General features: G+C 39.5%; 1 protein-coding gene across 11 annotated transcripts in view; it reads right to left on the minus strand.

The window, feature by feature from the left end:
* The window catches only part of Vps13 (vacuolar protein sorting 13C), a 1,483,510-nt gene that overhangs the window by 942,836 nt on the left and 516,536 nt on the right, over positions 1-24,138 (minus strand). For all 11 annotated transcript variants that reach the window (XM_076210284.1, XM_076210280.1, XM_076210283.1 and 8 more), the window contains one exon: positions 100-189. In XM_076210284.1, the coding sequence (XP_076066399.1) occupies positions 100-189 (90 nt within the window). The remainder of the gene's footprint in view (positions 1-99; positions 190-24,138) is intronic.

Raw genomic sequence — 24,138 nt, forward strand, 5'->3', positions numbered from 1 at the left:
GCATAATTATGTACAAAAATGGCATACAACAATAAATTCTATTCTAACTTATCCTTTGTATTTTCCATCATATTTTATTTCTTTCCTCCTATTACCTACCTGAGTATATTTAAGTACAAACAAGTAGGCATCCGCTCCTTCTACAAAAGGTGTGAATACCAGACGCACTTTCTTAACACCATTCATGTACTGGAAGAAAAGAAAGAACACTTATTCATGATGTAATGAAACAATTATATGGATAAACTAAAGTTCAACATCAAAACATAAGATATCAAAAACCAATGTCACGACCTTTCTCTGTACATTAGAACAGTAGTAAAGGATAAGATATCAGGATGAAGGCAGCAAATAGTTCGAGTCCCTTCTGGGTTAGTACTGGCACACACTGTATTTTATATTTAGATATATGACATGATGAAAGGCATAACAAGTTACATAAACATATTTAGCAGATGATGCCAAGATTATCCATAAATTTGTAGAAAGGTATGATAATTGGAGAGTAGGACAAGGACTCCATGAGCACTATTCCCTTCCTATATATTACTACAAGGTAAGAACAATTGTGTACATATATACATACATACATACTAAATTTAATTAACTATTGCCTCAAAAGTTTCACAAGGTAGAAAACCTGCAGCCCCACAGTGACCATTAACAGTTCTAGGGCTCTCCCACAGACCTCTCTGATTATCCATAAATTTGTAGAAAGGTATGATAATTGGAGAGTAGGACAAGGACTCCATGAGCACTATTCCCTTCCTATATATTACTACAAGGTAAGAACAATTGTGTACATACATACATACATACTAAATTTAGTTAACTATTGCCTCAAAAGTTTCACAAGGTAGAAAACCTGCAGCCCCACAGTGACCATTAACAGTTCTAGGGCTCTCCCACAGACCTCTCTGAGAACAAAATTTGGACTTTAGCTTCTGTTATATTAGCATATGGTATTTCCATATCCCTGACTGAAAGTCATAAAGGAAGGAGAGCAGCTGATAGATGTCAACTTTCCATGTGTGAAAAACCATAAGAAATACAGCTGAGGTCTATAAAGATCTTAGTCCCAGTTCAGAGAGCAAGTGTTAATCCTGCAGGGAACCTCCTAAAGGATATGAGAGTTCATAGATTTTGAAAATTTGCAGTTTGACTGGTCATCTTCTAGAGCCATCATATGCAGGTGCTTATTATTGGTCAGGGAAGTAGCCAAATCATAGGCACGTACCTACTCCAACCCATTCCACTCCCATCCACCACCCTTTCCCCCCCCTCTCATCTTAGCTCCTTTTGAATGACATGTCAGCCCTGTATCCTGCCCACACACATGAACAAACATCCAGACACTCCAAGGGTCCCCATTCACATGATCAAATCATGAAATAATCAGAAACAAAACAACACTTATTCCAACACACCCATTATACTCCATATCTAAATCAATACAGTTACTAATTAAATCACAAGAAACAACTGCACAACTTTAAAATTGATATATAATGCCATATATGCATGACTAACTTCCATATTATATTTAAATAAAAATTATCATAAGACTGCCAACCCCCATCAGAAATGCAATGTCAACATTTCTACTGGTACAAAACCAGATGCAAGCCAGAAGGCCAGCAGTCAGTAGGTGATCATAGGTTCAGTAAGACCTACATTTTAAAGTGCATAATATGGGTGAGAAAAGACACTAGTGACTTTTAATACCTCAACTACTGATATATGTTGGTGGCAGCAGATAAGCCACCATGCCCCTAAATTAATGTTGAAACATTAACGAGAATGGAAAAAGTGATTTCCATTATTCAGTAAGAATGACCTATAAGTGCCTAAAGTGCTTTGGTAGATAATAGTCTCACCTATACAAAAGAAATAATCACACTTGGCACCACACATGGAACATTACTAGTTCACTCAAGCGTAGTGTTGAAAAGAAAGAAAAAATCTTTCGTTCACATCGAACATGGTGCAACAAAGTGATCATTCTCATCTGACACTCGCAAACAGTAGCCCGAGTAACCGGCCTCATCAGCACATTCCAACAAATCTGCCAGAACAGGCTCCTTTAATACAAACATTTTGAATCCTGGATGTGTGAAGCTGCTGGTGGGTGATTATATTACCCCTCGTGGTGTGTAGTGGGTCCAAGATACTGAGGCATTCACTAGCCCACAACACCCAATGCCTAGTGGAAATTAGCATGAACACAAGTTTTTCTGTTCAACGAATAACCACACCCATCATTGGTCCACCCCAAGCCCCTCCTCCCAGAGAAGGCTACCCTCTCCCAGCTGGTGTTGAAACCTGCTGAGTCAACAAAACTGTGAGCAAATTCTGTCAGAACACCAGTGGACTTTCGTTCACGGTTGCTGCCTGGTGACCATTATCACTTCAATGCCCACCCCCACCCTCAGTGCTAACATTCAAAATAACACTGGTATCGGACTCTACTAGATTTTCACTATCCAATAAGAACCGAGTCTCCAGGCAATTCACACCATCTAGCGTGACCTGGGATCATCCCTACCCTTCACAGTGCCCATGTTCTACAAGTGCAGCAACCAACAAACCAATTCTCACACCCCTCCTTCACGCTATAAGCAGCAATCTAATCACCTATACAAACTTGAGACAGACCTCTGCCCACATATTTTTGTCTATTTAGCACAAATTCTGGTGCTTGCATCATTCTGCCTATATTCTTTACTTGAGATGCATATTTTTCTTTCATCAAGAAAATTCCAATCACCTACTATAGAAATTACTTATTTACAATAACAAAAATAAAATATTTCAACCACTCTTCTCAAGACAATATCCCTTGTGCCTTAACAAATATAAATTATTTAATTACATTTACAAACATTTCAGGAATAATCCACAAATGGAAACTACGAAAATTTGATCCTATCTCAACCACATCTCTGCATCCTAAACAGCAACAAATCGATCACAAAAAAATGTATAATAATTTATAATAACCATATACCTTTATAAATTGTCTTCTTATTCTTAGAAGACAGAAGAAGTTGAGAGAGGAGTGGGAGGTAGTGAAGGATAGAGTACAACTAGGAGTGGAGGAGGAATGGAGATGGTTCAAGGAGGAAGTCATAAGGTGTGCAAGGATGGTGGGAGGAAATATAAGGAATGGTAGCGAGTGGTGGGATGAGGAAGCAAAGAAGGGTGTAGAAGAGAAGCAGACTCACAGATTGGCTACAAATTAGGATGAGGGAATCGTATGAGAGGTACATAGTAAAGAGAAGGGAAGTTAAACATAAGATAAAGGAAGCAAAGAGGAGAGCAGATGTGAAATAGGGTAAGAGTATGACAGAAAATTTTGAAAGTCATGAAAAGATGTTTTGGAAAGAAATTAAAAGAGGAAGAGGAGGTGAATCAAGTAGAGAAGAAAAAGTAAAAGGTGCAGATAGAGAGATGATAATGGAAGAGAAGGCAATGAGAGGAAGGCGGGCAGAGTATTTTAGGGAGTTGCTAAATGTGAAGGAGGATAGGGAGGGAAAGGTAGTTGCAGTGAGAGGCACTAAGAAAATGACAGTGATGAGTGAGGAAAATGGAGGAGAAATAGAGAAATATGAAGTGAAAACAGCTTTTAAGATGATGGGAGCAGGTAAAGCACCTGGGTTGGATGGATGCCATGCAGAATGTTTGAAGAAAGGAGGTATAGTTATGGTGGACTGGCTGGTGGGGTTATTTAATGTTTGTTTAAGAGAGGGTAGAGTGCTGGAGGACTGGAGGAGTGCCTGTATCATTCCACTTTACAAGAGAAAGGGGGACAAGTGTGAGTGTAGTAGTTTCAGAGGGATCAGCTTGTTGAGTGTAGTTGGGAAGGCTTATGGGAGGGTCTTGATTGAGAGGATCAGGAGAGGAACAGAGGGAGTAATTGGTGAGGAACAGAGTGGATTTAGGACTGGTAGGGGTTGTGTACATCAGATTTTTGTGGTAAGACAGATATGTGAGAAAGCTATAGGAAAAGGTAAGGATGTATTTTGGGCTTTTATGGATTTGGAAAAGGCTTACAACAGGGTAGACAGGAGGGCACTGTGGGAGGTACTGCAGATATATGGGATAGGAGGAAAGCTGTTAAGAACAGTCAGGAGTTTTTGCGAGAGTAGTAGAGCATGTTCAAGGGGTGAAAGTGGCAGCAGACTGGAAGTGAGCATTAAGGGAGAGTGACTGGAGGAAGTGGATAGTTTTAGATACAAATGTGGCAGGAAAAGGTGGAGTGGAGGTAGAATGTAGATTGAGAGAAGTGAGTAAATGCCTTGGTGGATTAAAAAGTGTAATGAGGAATAGACATTTGGGAATGGATGCTAAGAGGAAACTGTATGAAGGAGTGATTGTGCCAACAGCACTGTATGGGGCAGAAACATGGAACACAAGAGAGGAAGAGAGGAGTTTGAATGTATTTACCTAGTTGTAATATACGGGAGGGGAGCTATGCTCGTGGTGACCCGTCTTTGTATCTCTCCGCATCAAGTTATATCTTAAAATCTTGTATAGTGTTTGCACATACTATTTTGTAGTCTAATTTGTTCCATGTATTTATCGCTCTGTGTGGGAAACTGTTCCTTTTCAAGTTTTTTCTATAACTATCCTTTTTCAGTTTTTTTCTGTGTCCTCTCATTTTACCGTTGTCCCACACTAACAAGTCATTCCTGTCTAAAACTTCCATTCCTTTCATTATTCTGTAGATAGTTAGCAAATCTCCTCTTTCTCTTCTTTGTTCCAGAGTTGGTAGATTAAATTTGGACAGTCTTTGCTCATATGTTAGTTCGGCGAGAGTTGGTGCTAGTTTGGTTGTCGCTCTTTGTAATCTTTCTAGTTTAATATTCTTTTTGGTACTGGGTGTCCAAAGTGATGCTGCGTACTCAAGTTTTGGTCTTAGTGTAGTTAGTATTTTCTTTATCATTTCTTCATCCATATAAGCAAATGCCACTTTGATTAACCTCAATAAGTTGTAGGTTTCTCCAAATATCTTATATGCTTATCTGGTTTCATGTCCTTTCCAATCATCACTCCAAGATCTTTTTCCGAGTTTGCTTTTTTTCTTTTTTTCTTCCCCAATTCTGTAATCTTTTGATATTCTGTTTTTACTCTTTCCAAATGCCATTATACTGCATTTCTTTATATCAAATTTTACTTCCAACTTTTGAGTCCAATTCCATATCGTGTCCAGATCTTGTTGCAATGAGTTGCAGTCCTCTTCCGTTTATTCCTTCTTGGTAATTTTGCATCATCTGCAAAGAAATTCATATAGCACTCCACGCCTTCATTCATGTCATCAATATATACGGCAAACATGATCGGGGCCAGTACTGATCCTTGTGGGACACCGCTTTTTACTTCTTCCCAGTTGGAGAATATTTCTCTAATTACAACTCATTTTCCTCCCAATCAGGAAGTCTTTCATCCATTCCACCTTTTGCCTCTATCTTATTTATTAGTTTCCTATGAGGTACCTTATCAAATGCCTTTTGCAGGTCCAGAAAAGCACAGTCCGCCCATCCATCTCTTGTATTATGTCTACTAATCTTGAGTAAAAGCAGATCAAATTTGTTGTACATGAGCTCCCTTGTCTGAATCCAAATTGATTTGGGTTCAGTATAGATTTTTCTTCCAGGTATTTAACCCATCTGTTTTTGACAACTCTTTCACAAATTTTTGCTATTGTGCTTGTTAGTGAGACCGGTCTGTAGTTAGATGGATCTTCCTTATCACCTCACTTATAAATTGGTACAATGTTTGCCTTCTTCCAGTCCAATGGCACTTTTCCTTCTTTAAGTGAGAACTTAATTATATTATATATTTTTTCAGTTAATTCTTCAATACATTCTTTCAGTGTCCAGTTTGCAATTCTGTCTGGGCCATGTGATTTTCTGACATCCAGGGTTTTAATTTAGTCACCGATTTCTTTTTATGTTTCGTTTATTTCTTTCATTGCTGGGGATAATTCTCTCTCTATATCTACACTGTTAGGTGAGTTTTCTATTGTGAATACTGATCTGAAGTGGTTGTTCATAATTTCAGCCATTTCCAGTTCTTCTTTATATTCCTTTTTATCTTGGCGCAATTTTTCTATTTCTTGTTTGTTTTTCAGTTTTCCATTTACATACTTGTAAAATAGTTGGGGTTCTTCCTTACATTTGTCTATTATCTTTTTTTCATAATTTCTCTTTTCATCTCTGCGTATTTTTACATATTTGTTTCTTAGTTTGATGTATGTTTGCCATTTGCTTGGTTTCTTATATCTTTTCCATTTTTTCCAAGCTTTCTCTCTTTTGTCCTCAGCTTCACTACATCTTTTGTTGTACCACCTCTTTATGTATGCTTTTTCCATTTTTTGTTGTGGTACATATTTGTTCACTCCTTCATTATAAATTTCTTTTAGAATGTTCCATTTTTCTTCTATCCCTGTATCTTCATTTTGGAATTTTTCCCAATTTGCATTGCAATTTTTTTTTTTAAGTTTCTCAAAGTTTGTTTTGTTATACATAGGTCTTCCTATTCTATGTTTATCATTTTTGCTTTGATCCATTTGTTCTTTCAATTCCGTTTCTATTAGTACGTGGTCACTTTTTCCTATCAGAGTTTTATAATAGTTTTTTTTTTTTCAGTAATCTCAGGTTCTGTCATAAGTATTAAGTCCAATTTTGATTGATTGATTGATTTATGAAATTTTTGGCTCAAAGGCCAAGCGCCAGAGCCGGTAGGCCATTCAGCGCATATTTATCTCATAGATATAAATTCAAGTAAAACAGTAAAAATAATAAACATTCACAAAAACACATCACAACAACATACACTCACAAGCACTCATATACACAATCTTAAATTTCATAAAATAAACCAATGTCTTTCAAAAACTTTAAAACATTATTCACTTGAGCTTCCTCCCCTAAAATTTGTTTAAAAGATAAATTTGTTAAAAAATTTGCCCTGCACTTATTAGAGAATGCAGGGCACTGAACTAAAATGTGTTTAATTGTCAAAACTACTTGGCAAGTGGGACATTGGGGGGCCAGCCTTTCTGCTCCACTTGCCATAAAAAAATCTATGAGTGATGTAGGAATGGCCAATTCTTAATCTTGTCAAGACAATACTTGACCTTCTGTCCAAAGGAGGACACTTCCAAGGGTTCACCAAGGGGTGAATCTCTTTTAGTTTATAACTACCGTCCAGCCTTGTCCATTGTTCTTGCCACTTCCCCATAGTGTAACAATGAATCACTTCTTTGAAGTCCGTATGTGGGACTTTTCAGTCTGTTACATGGCTGAGCCTAGTGGCGGATTTGGCTGCAGCATCGGCCTGTTCATTTCCAGAGATACCCACATGGGACGGCACCCAGCAAATGTTTACTTTTATTTTCTTTCTGTTGTTGATTAGAATTAACCAGTCATGTATTTCTTGGATTAAAAAGTGAAGAGGCAAAAATGTATTTAGAGAGGATAAAATGTTCATGGAGTCTGTAAAAATAACGACGTTCTTGTTGCATGGAACAGAATTAAAAACAAATTTGAGGGCGTTGCTGACTGCCTGCAGTTCAGTTGTAAAAACAGAGCTAAAATGAGGCAATTTTCTCTTTAAAATTGTGCTATCAGATACAACAGTACAACCAACACCATCTTGGGATTTTGATCCATCTGTATAAATTAAAATTGAATCAGCATGTACTGATAAATGTTCTAAAAATTCACTTTTTAGTTCTACAGCAGTTCTATTTTTCTTCTTTTTAAGAGGACATATTACAGTGGGGCATCGGTTCCAAGGAGGGAATTTGGGAGGCGTGATCTCAGCAATTGTATTAGGAACAAGTCCTACCTTCTCTGTCCCAACTTCACATCTCACTTCTAAAGGTTTCGGCAGAGTATTTTTCCTTGGAGCTCTGTCTACCAGCTGCTTTACATATTTGAAGTTTGGATTCTCTTTTAATGTCAAGACAAGAGATATATATCTAAGGCTTAATTCCTCGCTGCGAATATAGGGGGGAGGAATTCCTGCGGCCACATATAAGCTATCCACTGGAGATGTTCTATAGGCTCCCAAACAGATCCGCAAAGCCATATCGTGGACTACTGTATATCCAGCTTCTTTAATGAAATTTTGCATGTCGATCCATAAATTTGACATCCATAATCCAGTTTGCTAAGGCACAATGTTTGGTAAAGCCTTATTAAAGTTATACGATCTGCTCCCCAGTTGAAACGAGACACTACCTTTAGTATATTAAGTCGCTGTTTAACAGTGTATACAACCTCGTTTATGTGAGGAGTGAATGTCAACCTTTAGTCCAAAACCAGACCCAAGTATTTTACTTCATCTTCATATGGTAATATGACACCCTCTAAGAATAGTGTTGGTATCTCTTCCTTGCGTCTTAGTCTGGAAAACCTTATGGTTTTGGTTTTTTCAGCAGAGAATCTGAAGCCCCTGCTATTAGCCCATGCTGTTGCTAAGTTAATAACCTCTTGAATCTTTTGGCCTGTTTCTAGTGTTGTCGATTTGCTGCACACAATAGCGAAGTCATCAGCATAAGCCAATCCATGAACTCCTGCGGGAACTTGTTCTAACAAACTATTAATGGCTATGATGAAGAGTGTAGGACTCAGAACACTTCCTTGGGGAATCCCTTCCTCTTGAAGATATGCTGAAGAGAAAGAAGAGCCCACTCTCACTTTTAGATAATGGTCAGACAAGAAGTCCTTTAAACAATTGAACATATTACCCCCGATACACCACTCTGCAACTTGCTTCAGAATGCCTCCCCGCCAGGTAGTATCGTAGGCATTTTTCAAGTCAAAAAATACAGCAATGCTCGAGTTCTGAATTGCAAAGGCATTCTGAATCTCATGAGTGATAAAAAGTAAGGGGTCCAGAGTGCACTTCTTTCTTCTAAATCCAGTCTGTTAGATAGCAGATTTTTAGATTCCAAAAACCAAACTAAACGCATATCAACCATTCTTTCATAGATCTTACAAATGCGGCTAGTGAGAGCAATAGGTCTGTAACTTTGTGGGTCATGAGAGTCTTTTCCTGCCTTTAAGATTCCTATGATAATTGAAGTCTTCCAAGATTTAGAAGATCCATAAGACCAAAATTTGTTCAGCACATTTAAAAGGAATTTCTTCAACGATATGGATAAGTGACCAACCATGGAATAAAGAATGTCATCCTCTCCAGGATAGGTTGGGGAGGATAAAGATAAAGCATGATCCATTTCATTTAAGGTGAAGAGATTATATGCCTCAGAGTTTGTATTGGTAGGAGGAATAATCATGGTCTTGGCTCTGATTCTTCTGAAATCATGTGAATAATGTAGTGGGCTTGAAATATCAGCATAATGTCTTCCAAAAGCCTCTGCTACTTCTCTTGTATCTGATATAAAAGTCATTTATCTTCAGAATGGGTAAAGGAGATGGAGTAAACTTTCCTTGTAATTTTCGAATCCTATTCCATACTAAGGTAGGGGAAGAGTCGTATTTCAATTCGCTAATATATTTAATAAAGGATTCCCTCCTTGCTTTCTTGAAGATTTTCTTCTGCTTTGCTAGAGCTCTTCTGTACGTTATCTTATTGACTAAACAAGGATATCTCCGATATCTCTTATAGCAAGTTCTTGTAATCTTTCTGCTTATAGCACATTCATCGTTCCACCAGGGGACTACTGGGTGTTGAAGTTTACCAGCTGTCCTAGGAATGGAAGAGAAAGCACCAGAAAGTATTATGTCTACCAGATAATCATATGCATCAGAGTTACTACCAAAATCACTAGTCTTATAATTAATCTCTGTGGATCTCCTAAATAATTCCCAATTAGCCTCTCCTGTCTTCCATTTAGGTAAGCAAGAGGAGGGAGTGTTCTTTAAGTATTTGATATGGATAGGCCAATGGTCGCTACCATGTAGATCTTCATCTACTGACCAACTGTTGTCTAATCTTAAGGATGATGAACAAACAGTTAGGTCTATAGCAGAACTTGAGTTGTGAAAGACATCAAACCTAGTTTTGGAACATTCATCAGAATGACATAATTATTATCAATAAATTCTTCGATTATATTGCCCCAGGGGTCACACCTTGATTCACCCCATAGAGGATGCTTGGCGTTAAAGTCACCCATTAGAATAAAAGGCTCAGGGAGCTGGTCGACCAAAGATTGTAAGTCTTTTAACTCAAACTGACGGGGGTGGTTATATATGTCTAGGAGTTGATCTTCCAGTTCAGGTTCCAAATACAAAGAACATAATGTGATCCATTTAGTGGTAAAGATTTGTACTGCACAAGCCTGCAATACCGAATGTAGGTGGACACTTCTGTGGTTTACACATTTCTTAACAATGATACCAGTACCTCCATGGGCATGGCCCCCAATCATAGGAGGAGATCTGTAAAATTTATAATTAAGTCCAACATTAGGGGATAAATCACCAAGCATAGTTTCTTGGAGACAAATAGCAAACACATCATGTTCTTTAAAGGGAATCCGAACCTGCTCTCGATGAGAATTAAAACCTTGAATATTCCATTGTATTATAGACATTATACCATTTTCTTTTTCTTTTTTGGATCTACTGGTCTGGAAAGAGAAGTCTGGGAGAGAGAGGGTCTGCAAGATGGATTCTTTTCTAATTTCTTTGCTTTCGCAGGTGGCATTCTCCTCTCTGACAATGGTCCGACAGATGATGTAGAGCCTGGGTTATTAGTTCCTTTCTTAGATTGCATATCACGATTTGGGGAAGAAGATGGAGATGAGGGTGGACTGTGGAGTCTTTTACTGTGCACAGCTTCAGACTCCATAGCTTTGCTTCTGTGTGCCTCAACTGAGTGAGGCAAATCAGTCCGTAATCCCTTTATTGGGGACCCCCCCCCAAGTTTGGAAGGTTGACTGATTGAGAGGAGGCTTTATTAAAGGAACCCTGTGGGGTTTCAGCAATGGGAACTTTAGGTGCCCCTCTAGATGGGGCAGGAGACATTCCCTCAACTGGGGATGGGAGAACCTCCGCAGAGGAGGGTTCAGGAGTACTACAATTTCCAAGTTGTGGAGAAGAACGATTTGGTCTAGTAGTGACTCTTTCACGTTGAGGCTTGGGTTCAGCATTTGGTTGATCCTCATTGCTTCTGTGCACCTCTACCAAGTGAGGCACACTAGTCAGCAATCCCTCTACTGGGGAGTCCCCCAAGTCTGGAAGAGAGATTGCCTGAGAGGAGGCTTCATTAAAAGAAGCCTGTGAGGTTTCTACAATAGAAACCTTAGGTGCCCCTCCAGATGGGGCAGGGGACACCCCTTCAACAAGGGGTGGGGAAACCTCCGCACAGGAGGGTTCACAAGTATTACAAATTCCTAGTTGAGAAGAAAGACCATTAGGTTTCATAGTAACAGTTTTACACTGAGGCTTGGGTTCAGTGTTAACAGAAGAATTCATATTGGCATTTCTATTTCTATTGCCTTCTACAGTTGGCTGATCCACTTTACTATTTGTTTTAACAACATCACTGTATCTTTTGGAATTACTTAATAGTCTTTTAGCATGCCCTACACTTATATGTTCTGCATGAGCTTTTAGTAGTATTTCCTGTTCTTCTTATAAATTACACAGTTCTTATCTCTGGCATCATGCTCTTCTTTACAATTTATACAAACTGTTGGGCGGGAACAATCCCCGTGTTCAGGCTGAGCACATATCAAACACACTTTGTCCCTTGCACATCTGCGGGAAGGATGGCCAAAACCATAGCAGTTAAAGCACTGAAGGGGACGGAGCTTAAACTGCTTCACATAAACAATCTCTTTTTCTATCTCTACATAATGAGGTAGATCTTCACCAGAAAAACTTAGGATAATCATAAAAGAACGAGGGATTTTAGCAACCTTCCAAACATTAGTTGGGCACATTTCTAAAATTTCTTCTTCATCAAAGTCATACAGATCTCTATTAAAAACTACCCCCTTTGGCATAACTAAAGGTATAGTGGGGTTTAACTTCCTTAATGTCAGATTTCTGTTTCAAGTTAAGCACCATGGCAGCTTGTTCATAATATTTTACATGAATTAAGAAGGAATTTCTTCCAAATCATGATACCTGCGAGTTATTCAAATTACCACAGCCAAGGTGACTCTTCAAGAATCTTCTAAACTCAACAAGTTAGCACATTCTTTTGCAAGAGTGAATATAAGCCACTTAGCTGGATTGGGAGGCCTCTGCACATTTTCCTTCCTTTCCTCTACCGGCTTTTCTGGATAAAAGATATCCAAGTTAGGTGGCGCTCTAGCAACAAGTTGGGCCAAAGATTCATTCTCATTGCAATTATTATAATCCAAGCAGGCAGCAGCTGCATCCTGATTAGAAAGAAACGAGATCCAGACTAGCCAAGCTTTAAAGTTGTCAGTTAGTTTAACTCTGATCTCTTTAATTTGTCCAAATTTACGGAATTTTTCATACAAGTCTGTATAACTCTTATCAAGAGAGACATATCTTAAATGTAAGATTCTATGACTATTAGAGGCAGTATTTGATTGATTGATTTTACCTAAGTCCTTTTTCAAGCCGGAGTCATCAACTGGAGGTTTTATTTTTGCTGAGTCAATAGCATCAACATTAGGATTGGCAATATTAGGAGAGGGATCGGGGGGTTTAGGAGGATCAGGTAGTGGTGGGGGTTTAGAATAGTCAGTTTGAACAGCCACCATGATCATGTATATTTATGAGGCCACACCATATATTAAGAAAGATTAATGCATAGAAGATACTGTAGTTGCCTGGTGTCTCAAGCAATAAAAGAAAAGTCTCTGCAGAGTCGGGAGGTTCCAGAAACAACTATTTACACATGCAGGGCCTCGGAGGTGAGTTAGAGACTTTGTCAACCTGGGGTTTGTCCTCTTTTGTTTTGTCCTATTTAGGATGGGTCTGGCGTAGTCACTCTGCATGTGTACTGGATAGGGAGAAAGGAAGTCGGTAGCCTAGTACCTGCCTCACAAACATGCATTCCCCAGTCGGTGAGCTTTCGGCCCTCGCAGGGAGTAGTGGCCTCGCGGTATACATCCCCACTTGACTGGGTTCAGACATGTAGCTTGGGAGGCACCAAGATACCAGAACCTTCCTTAACAAGTATTAAAGATGGTGAAAAAGGAGAGTAGGGTAGCAATATGAAGGATAGGGATAGGGGAGTTCACAAAGGAAAAGGGTGAGGGACCCCCTATCTATTAAAAAAATAAAAAAAAAATCTTTTGGCTCAGTTTTCGTCTAGTAGCTCGGGGCTGACCTCTCCAGTATGGTTGCACCTGGCTGGCACAGCTCAGCCCGTCCTTACTACACGGAAGCCCCCCCACTACATGAAAGTACTGGGCCTTCTATATCTAGTATTTTCTCTAAACCACTGGGTCATTGTGTATTCAATGGTCAAGTCAAGGAGTACAATGCCCCAGCGTTTCTCTCCCCCCTTCACTGTCATTTCTTCCCAACATATTTCTTTTTAATTAAAGTCACCCATAATTACTGTATTTCCTCCATCTTTCAGTATTTCAATTAATTCATCTTTTGTATCTTCTAGTAACTCGAAATGATCCCTTTCTGTCCAGGCTTGTGTTTTAGGAGGTACATATACCACTGCAAATTTTCTTTTCTTTCATTCATGTATTTACCTAGTTGTATTTTACGGGAAGGGGAGCTATGCTCGTGGTGTCCCGTCTTCATATCTCATTTTATCTAAACTATTTTTAAATTCATGTATTGTTTTTGCACGCACCACTTTCTCATCTAACTTGTTCCAACTGTCTATTACTCTGTGAGGAAACCTGTTCTTTTTCACATCTCTTCTATAGCTGTCTTTCTTGATTTTCTTTCCGTGCCCTCTTGTATTTCTATCATCCCATTTTATCAGATTCTCTCTATCAATAATTTCTATGCCTTTCATGATTCTGTAAATAGCTATCAAATCTCCTCTCTCTCTTTGCTCTAGTGTCTGTAGTTCAAGTTTTGCTAGTCTCTCTTCATATGATAGTTTTGAGTGTGTTGGTGCCAATTTTGTAATTGCTCTTTGTATTCTTTAAGTTTTTTTTATACATTTTTTGTACTTGGTGACCACATCGTTGCTGCATATTCCAATCTTGGTTTTATCAGAGTGATTAGAATTTTCTTCACCATTTCTTCATCCAGGTATGTAAATGCCACTTTGATTGTTCTTATTAAATTATAAGTTTCTCCAAAAATCTTGTTTATGTTTCTCAGGTGACATATTATTCATAACAATGACTCCCAGGTCCTTCTCATTTTCTACTTTTTTTATTCCTTCTTCTCCCAATTTATATGATCCTGTTATTCTGTTTTTGCTTTTTCCAAATTTCATTATACTACACTTTTTAGTGTGGAACTCCATCTCCCACTTCCTACTCCATTCCTGTACTTTATTTAGATCACTCTGTAGTGATTCACAATCTTCTTCCGTGTTCACTTATTTCAACAGTTTTGCATCATCTGCAAAGAAGCTCATATAACTTTCAATTCCGTCATCCATATCATTAATATATATAGCAAACATTATTGGGGCCAGAACTGTTCCTTGTGGAACACCGCTTATTACTTCATCCCATTTTGAGTCTTTGTCTCTTATCACTACTCTCATTTTTCTTTCTTGCAAAAAGTCTTCCATCCATTTAAGCAGTTTGCCCTGTATTCCTCCTTCAGTTTCTAATTTCTTAAGCAACTTCTTATATGGTACTTTGTCAAAAGCTTTTTTTAGGTCTAGAAATGCACAATCAGCCCATCCATCTCTTTCTTGTATTATATCTATTAGCCTTGAATAGAAACATATTAAATTAGTGACGCATGATCATCCTTGTCTAAATCCAAATTGCCTTGGATTTAGCATGTTGTTTTTTTCTAAATATTTTACCCATCTACTTTCGACAATTCTTTCACAAATTTTTGCTATTGTACTTGTTAGAGAGACTGGTCTATAGTTGGTAGGGTCTTCTTTATTTCCTCCTTTATATATGGGTACTATATTTGCCTTTTTCCAATCTTCTGGAACTTTTCCTTCTTTCAAGGAACTGTTTATTATGCTATGTATTTTGTCTGCCAATTCATTCCTGCATTCTTTCAAAATCCAGTTTGCTATTTCATCTGGTCCATGCAATTTTCTGACATCAAGCTTACTCAAGTGTTTCAATATTTCATTCTTTGTTACTTCTATTTCTTTCATGGGGGGGACTTTCTCTTTCCATTCGATCTCTTCAGGTTGTATGTTCTCCCTTGTAAACACTGATTTAAAATGCTTGTTCATAATTTCCGCCATTTCTATTTCCTCTGTGTATTCAACTCCTCCTTGTCTTAATTTCTCCAAATCTTGTTTGTTTTTCAGTTTGCTGTTTACAAATCTGTAAAATAGTTTTGGTTGATCTTTACATTTTTCTATGACATCTTTTTCATATCTTATCTTTTCCTCTCTGCACGCTTGTACATATTCATTTCTATAACAAGTATATATTTTCCATTTTTCAGGTCTTCTGTCTTTTTTTCCATTTGGTCCAAGCTTTGTCTCTTTTGTCTTTTAACTCTCTACAACTTTTGTTGTACCAGCACTTTACTTATTCTTTTTCTTGTTTTTGTCTTGGGACATACTTTTCCACTCCTTTTTTTTTTTTTTTTTAATAAATTTTTGTCAAAATATTCCATTTCTCTTCCACTGTTGTTTCTTCTTTGTATATTCCTTCCCAGTTTTCTTTTTGAAAGAATTCTCTTATTTTATCAAAGTTTGTTTTTTCATACATCATTCTTCCTTTTCTATATTGTTCATTTCTTTTCATGTATTTTTCCTCATTTAGTTCCAGTTCAATCAGTATATGGTCACTTTTACTTATTGGTGTTTTATATTCAATCTTTTCTACTATTCTAGGTTCAGATGTGATTATTAGGCCTAGTCTCGATGGTTCTTCTTCAGTTCTATACCTAGTGTTCTCCTGTATCCACTGTGTCATTGTATGGTCAATAATCATCTCGAGTAGAACATTTCCCCATGAACCATCTCCACCCTTTACTGTCATCTCTTCCCAGCAGACTTCTTTGCAATTAAAGTCGCCCATCATAACTATTCTTCCTCCATCTTCCATTATCTTATTTAATGTTATCTTTGTGTCCTCTAACATACTTTTATGTTCACTCTCTTCCCACGAGGCTGTTTTTGGAGGCACATAATTTATCACAAACTTTCTGTTCTTCTTATCTCTGTCTTCCACTTCGATCATAATCATCTCTACTGTATTCTTTCCATATGTGAAACTCTTCACGTTTATATCCTTCTTAGTCAGGAACATAACTCCATCCCCTTTTAATTTCGTTTCTACAATTCCCATTATGTCCGGTTCTTTTTCCTTCAGATAATCATTCAGCTCATTCAATCCTGTTATTAATCCATCTATGTTTGTGTAAGACACTTTTAGTTTTCTGCCACTTCCATTGCATTCTCTGTTTCCCTTTTGTTTTTCTCTAGTATGTCGAATTTCCTTACTTTCATATTCACTACTCTCCAATAGAATTTCTCTTTTTCTGACTCTGTTCTGTTCTCGTTTTTTTTCTTAGCTTGTTGTCTTTTCATTTTTTCCTCCTCTCTTTCCTCTTTATTCATTTCCCTTTTTATCCATACCTTTTTATACTGTTCACTTGCTGCTAGTTTCCCTGTTTTTTATAAGATATTCTCTGCCATCGTTTGTGACCTGAATTTAATCTTAATTTGTCTGGTCTTATCTGTACTACACTTTCCGAGCCTAAACTTCTCTTCAATTTGTTTCATGATTTCAGGTTCATCTTCCTGAACTAATTCTAGTAATCTGCTTACTTTTTCATTTTCCTCATTGATTCTTGTGGTTCTATCTGGGTTGTGTTTCTCTTCCATTCCTAATATAATTATACATTTCTTTTTAGCTGCTAAGTCTCTTACTATATTCTCCTTTTGTCTCATCACTTTAATAACCGAGTCTTCAGTTTGTTCTTTCATTTGCTGTTTAATTATGTCAGTAAATGCAACTTTACTGTTTTCTTGGATTGTCCTCCAACCCTTAGCTTCTTTAGCTATGGCCTCTTTGTTGTCTTTATTATTCCTCTTTAATTCTTCATTCTCCTCTATTACTTCTTTTAACTGTCTTTTTAATTCTTCTATTTCTTTAGTTAAGTTTTTGTTCGCCTTTTCTAGTTCTTCCAATCTTTCAACCCTTTGCGCAATGTTTGACATTCTACCGAACCTAATCTCCCAATGTTCGGTCATTTGTTGAAGTTTTTCCTCTAGTCTTGCCAGTCGGGGGAGGTTGGTATCCGCCCCCCCCCTCATTAAATCCATGGAAATTATTATCCTCACCTTTTATTGTGCTGCTCTTATCTATGTTTCTAATCTTTACATTTTTGTTAGTCCCTTCATCGTCACTAAATTGCTCTGGCCCGCGCTTGTTTACATGGCAACTGCCTGCCTGGACCAAGTCCTCTCCTTCCTCATTTCCTTCCATTTCCCTCAGTAATCCCTCCCCTTCTCCTTTTTCCTCACTTTCCCACTACACCACGAGCAATCCCCTTCCCTGCAAATACAATAGGTACTTCCTTTGCGTTGAGATCCACGAAAATTTCACTTTTTCTTCAGGACGTCAATCCTCGCCGTCTGTCTGACGTAAGTGTGTGTGTGTGTGTATTTACCTAGTTGTATTTACCTAGTTGTATTTTGCGGGAAGGGGAGCTATGCTCGTGTTGTCCCGCCTTTGTATCTTGCAGTGTCTAGTTTGTTTTTAAACTCATGAATGGTTTTTGCGCATACTATTTCATTGTCCAGTTTGTTCCAAGTGTCCAAAACTCTATGAGGAAAACTGTTTTTCTTCAGTTCTCTTCTATAGCTATGTTTTTTTATTTTCTTTCCATGTCCTCTTGTGTTTCTTTTGTCCCAGTTAAGTAAGTTCTCACTATCGAGTACCTCTGTGCCTTTCATGATTCTGTAGATGGTCAATAGGTCACCTCTCTCTCTTCTTTGCTCCAGTGTCGGTAACTCCAGTTTAGCCAATCTCTCTTTGTATGATAGGTTTGCAAGTGCAGGTGCCATTTTTGTAGCTGCTCTTTGGATTCTTTCTATTTTCTTTATATTCTTTTTGGTACTGGGGGACCACAATGTCGCTGCATACTCTAATCTAGGCCTTATCAATGTAACCAATATTTTTTTCATCATGTCTTCGTCCAAGTATGTAAACGCCACTTTTATTGATCTTAGCAAATTGTAAGTCTCCCCGACAATTTTGTTAATCTGTATATCATAGGACAAGTCGTTCGTGATAATTACTCCCAAATCTTTTTCGGATCCTACTTTCTTTACTTCTTTGGTTCCAATTGTATATTTTCCTGATATTCTGTTTTTGCTTTTTCCAAACTCCATTATGCTACACTTCTTAGTATTAAAGTCCACTTCCCATTTCTGACTCCAGTTCCATACCCTATTTAGGTCTTCTTGCAGTGCTTCACAGTCCTCATCAGTTTCTATTTTCCTTAGCAGTTTGGCGTCATCGGCAAAGAAGCTCATGTAGCAGTTCACGTCCTCATCCATGTCATTCATATAGATAGCAAACATTATTGGTGCCAGCACAGATCCTTGCGGTACTCCACTGATCACCTCTTTCCAGTCTGAATATTTTTCTCTGAGCACTACTCTCATCTTTCTACCAGTCAGAAAGTCCTCTATCCATTTTAGTAGGTTTCCCTGTATTCCTCCTATGTGTTCCAGTTTTTTTAGTAGTTTTCTGTGTGGTACTTTGTCAAAGGCTTTTTGCAAGTCTAGGAATGCACAATCAGCCCATCCATTTCTTTCTTGCACTATGTCTATTAGTCTTGAGTAAAAGCATATTAAGTTTGTGGAGCATGATCTTCCTTGTCTGAATCCGAATTGTCTTGGGTTTAATATGTCATTGTCTTCCAGATGTTTTACCCATCTATTCTTGATTATTTTCTCACAAATTTTGGCAATGGTGCTTGTTAGTGATACTGGCCTATAGTTGGTGGGTTCTTCTTTGTTTCCTCCTTTGTGTATTGGTACAATGTTAGCGTTTTTCCAGTCCTCGGGTATCTTTCCTTCTTTGAGTGAGCTGTTTATTAAGATGTGTATTTTGTCTGTTAGTTCTTCTTTGCACTCCTTTAGAATCCAATTTGCAATACCGTCCGGGCCATGTGATTTTCTGACATCCAGCCTTGATAAATGTTCTGATATTTCCTTTAGTGATGCTGTAAACTCATTCATGAGGGGAGATTTCTTGTTTTTGTCTATGTCACAATTCGGTATTTTCTCTCTGGTGAAAACAGATTTAAAGTGATTGTTCATGACTTCGGCCATCTCTAAATCTTCTGTAGGTGTGTGTTTGAGATGAGGTGTGTGTTTGAGATGAGGTGTCTGAGAAGTATGATAGGGGTTACTAGGCTGGATAGAGTGAGAAATGAGGAGGTGAGAAGGAGAACAGGGGTGGAAAGGGAGTTGGGAGATAGGGTTGATGAAAGAGTATTAGGATGGTTTGGACACATGGAAAGAATGAGTGAAGAAAGACTAGTAAAAGAGGTATGGAAGGCAGATGTGGAGGGAGTGAACATGAGGGGACGTCCTAGGATGAGGTGGATGGCTGGGGTAAAGGGGGCTTTGGGGAAGAGGGGAATGTCTGTTGAGGAAGGACGGGTGAGGACAGAAGACAGGGATGAATGTAGAATGGCTGTATATGGATGATGATGTGCTGTATGAGGTGGAATGGGTGGGGGGATGCGGGGGGATGTATGTGTGAGCAAAATTTGACGCAGCCCGAAGGGATTTCTCCCTATCTCCTTTTATGCATGGGGACCGGAGAGGGGGGGTCGCCGAATTAATGAAGCGGCCTTGCTGTGGATGTGCTGTGTCTTGCGACACTGCATCTGACCCAGGGCAGTGGACAAGGTGCAGGGATGACCCGTCTTCCAGGAGGTGCTAATATGAGAGGGAGGGTGGAGGGGTGTGGAGTGTATTCAGGGATGGAAAAGGAGGGAATGATTTTATGCCTTTTCCTTTTTGGCTACCTCCCTTGTAAGAGGGAAGAAGTCTTGGTATATGTATGTATGTAGTAGAGCATGTGTCAGGATTAGAAATGGAGAGAGTGAGTGGTTTGAGGTAAAGGTGGGACTTCATCAGGGATGCATTATGTCTCCCTGGCTGTTCAACTTATACATGGATGGGGTGGTGCGACAGTGGTGGGTCAGGGATTGGAGATGGTTAAAGAAAATGGAGAAAAGTGGGAGGTGAGTCATCTGTTGTTTGCGGACGGCACTGCACTTGTGGCAGGATCAGAGGAAGGATTGAGGAAGATGGTGACAGAGTTTGGGAGAGTGTGTGAACAGTCGCGGATCCAGGGGGGGGGGGGCTGAGGGGCCTGAAGCCCCCCCCAAATTTGTTCTTCCATGAATCATTGTATGAATCATGTATTTGCCCAAAAAAAAGGAGGTTGATGTTCGTGTGAGATCCCATGAACAATGCTGTGTTATTAATGTAATTTAGATACTTTTATTAACAGGTTCAGAAGTTCATACACATTTTTGTTTGTATTTCTGTTTTTAAAGCTACTTTTATTTTTTATTACTTCCATGAGTCCATGTGCACTAACACTACACACGGATCCTGCAATAATTTCTCTCTATCCGAGAGTATACGCGTGCCAGTGCCTTATCACTGACTAGCACAAGCGTGTAACAATATAAAACAAATATACATTCTATTATATATGTCTAAAATACAGAAAAATCTGAAAAACATTATTAGGTTAAGTATACCTCAGACTTCTGATACATCAGACTACTCAGAGGAAGGAATTTAGGTTAGCCCCCCCCCCCCCCAATTTTTATCCTGGATCCGCCTGTGTGTGTGAAAGACGAAAGCTGAAGATAAATGTGGGTAAATGTAAGGTGATGAGATGTACAAGGGGTGAAAGGGGCAGCAGACTGGAAGTGAGCATTAACCCCTTCCATACGGTGATGCCTACGTAGGTGTCATGAGGAGCAAGTGGGTACATGAGGATGCCGATGTCAGCGTCTTGATTATATTTATTGTAGTTGTACCTGCGTGACCCCCATACTCTGTAAACTGGCTTCATATTTTCTATGGTTATCAAAATTCACGGGTGAAAGAGGGAACGATCGATACAGCAAGTATTATGACAAAACATCGTATGTCTGGCAGCTAATGCTGCCTGCGAGATTTTGGCCTGGAGTGAAGTGGTTAAGGGAGAGCGACTGGAGGAAGTGGATAGTTTTAGATACTTGGGTGTGAATGTGGCAGGAAAAGGTGGAGTGGAGGTAGAATGTAGATTGAGAGAAGTGAGTAAATGCCTTGGTGGATTAAAAAGTGTAATGAGGAATAGACATTTGGGAATGGATGCTAAGAGGAGACTGTATGTAGGAGTGATTGTGCCAACACCACTGTATGGGGCAGAAACATAAGAGAGGAAGAGAGAAGGAGTTTGAATGTGTTTGAGATGAGGTGTCTGAGAAGTATGATAGGGGTTACTAGGCTGGATAGAGTGAGAAATGAGGAGGTGAGGAGGAGAACAGGGGTGGAAAGGGAGTTGGGAGATAGGGTTGATGAAAGAGTATTAGGATGGTTTGGACACACGGAAAGAATGAGTGAAAAAAGACTAGTAAAAGGTATGGAAGGCATGTGTAGGGGAAGTGAACATGAGGGGACGTCCTAGGATGAGATGGATGGATGGGGTGAAGGGGGCTTTGGGGAAGAGGGGAATGTCTGCTGAGGAAAGATGGGAGAGGACAGAAGAAAGGGGTGAATGGAGAATGGTTATATATGGATGATGCGTGAGGTGGAATGGGTGGGGGGATGATGGGTGAGGTAGTATGTGTGAGCAAAATTTGACGCAGCCCAAAGGGATTTCTCCCTGTCTTCTCCTTTTCTACATGGGGGGATGGAGAGGGGGGTCGCCGATTTAATGAAGCGGCCTTGATGTGGATGTGCTGTGCCTTGCGATACTGCCTCTGACCCAGGGCAGTGGACAGGGTGCAGGGATGACCTGTCATCCAGGAGGTGCTAAGATAAGAGGGAGGGTGGAGGGGAGTGGAGTGCATTTAGGGATGAAATGGGAGGGAAAGATTTTATGCCTTTTCTTTTTGGCTACCTCCCTTGGAGGGGGGAGAAAGCCTTGGTATATGTATGTATATAGTAGAGCTTGTGTTAAGATTAGAAATGGAGAGAGCAAATGGTTTGAGGTAAAGGTGGGACTTCATCAGGGATGTGTTATGTCGCACTGGCTGTTCAATTTATACATGGATGGGGTGGTGCAAGAGATGAATGCAATGGTAGTGGGTAGGGGGTTGGAGATGGTTAAAGAAAATGGAGAAAAGTGGGAAATAAGCCAGTTGTTGTTTGCTGACGACACTGCGCTTGTAGCAGGATCAGAGGAGGGATTGAGGAAGTTAGTGACAGAGTTTGAGAAGGTATGTGAAAGAAGGTAGCTGAAGATAAATGTGGGCAAAAGTAAGGTGATGACATGTACAAGGGGAGAGAGTGACAGCAGGCTGAAGGTGAGCATTAAGGGTGAAAGACTGGAGGAAGTGGATAGCTTTAGATACTTGGGTTCAAATGTGGCAAGAAAGGGAGGAGTGGGGGTGGAGGTAGAATGTAAATTGAGAGAAGCGAGTAAATGCCTTGGTGGATTAAAAAGTTTAATGAGAAATAGACATTTGGGAATGGATGCTAAGAGGAGGTTATATGAAGGAGTGATTGTACCAACAGCAGTGTACGGGGCAGAAACATGGAACATAAGAGAGGAAGAGAGGTGTTTGAATGTGTTTGAGATGAAATGTCTAAGAAGTATGATAGGGGTTACTAGGCTAGATAGAGTGAGAAATGAGGAGGTGAGGAGGAGAACAGGGGTGGAAAGGGAGTTGGGAGATAGAGTTGATGAAAGAGTATTAGGATGGTTTGGACACATGGAAAGAATGAGTGAAGAAAGATTAGGAAAAGAGGTGTGGAAGGCAGAGGTGGAAGGAGTAAATATAAGGGGGCATCCAAAGACGAGATGGATGGATGGGGTAAAAGGGGCATTACACAAGAGAGGAATGTCTGTTGAGGAAGGACAGGAGAGGACAGAAGATAGGGGTGAATGGAGAAGGATTGTGTGCAGACAATGCTGTGATGCATGAGGGGGAGTGGGTGGGCGATGGGGGGGTGAGGAAGTATGTACGAGAAATTTGACACAGCCCGAGGGAATTTCTCCCCATCTTCTCCTTTTCTGTATGAGGGGACGGAGAGGGGGGTTTGCCGAATTAATGAAGTGGCCTTGCTGTGGATGTGCTGTGTCTTGCGACACTGCTTCAGTCCCAGGGTAGTGGACAGGATGCAGGAATGACCAGTCATCCAGGAGGTGCCAAGATGAGAGAGAGGGGGAAGGGAGGAGGGTGGAGGGGAGTGGAATATGTAGGGGATGGAATGGGTGGGAGTGGTTTCTATGCCCTTTTCTTTTTGGCTACCCTCTCATGTAAGGGGGAAAAAGCCTTTGGTATATGTATGTACAAATTGTCAGAATGTCTCAATCAGCAACGAGAAACATGGTTGCATCCACTGACCAGTCCTTTATGAACCCTAATAACACAAATGGGCCTGAGGACGACACAACTCAGAGCCCCACAACCATGACTTGAACAGAGCCCCCAAGACCCCTCTCCCCACCAGTACTACCCAAGCTTCTAATCAAACCCAAATTAACACAACTACAGCTCAAACTACTAGCCAAACCAGTACTTCTCAAACTACATCAAATATCCATTCCCCAAGACCCAACTCACCACCTGAGAGTCCTACTCAAGTTCATAACCATTATACCCTATCAATGGTTAAAATAGATATCCCAACATTCTCAAAGGCCAGTGGTATATCCATCTCTGACTATATCATGGCATGCAATGTCTGTTTTTCTAACTATAATATAACCCAGGACAAAACCAAAATCACAGTTCTTAATTATCATTTTGACCCTCATGATGATTATCATCAACTTGCCTGCCTCCTGGAATCCAAATTTGAACCTGGTCTCTCATACATGAAGTATTGCTTAGAACTCAGAAAAATTAT

The sequence above is a fragment of the Oratosquilla oratoria genome, chromosome 27 (genome assembly GCF_046742065.1).
Source record: "Oratosquilla oratoria isolate Oo_2021 chromosome 27, ASM4674206v1, whole genome shotgun sequence".
In the NCBI taxonomy this organism is placed as follows: Eukaryota; Metazoa; Arthropoda; class Malacostraca; order Stomatopoda; family Squillidae; genus Oratosquilla; species Oratosquilla oratoria.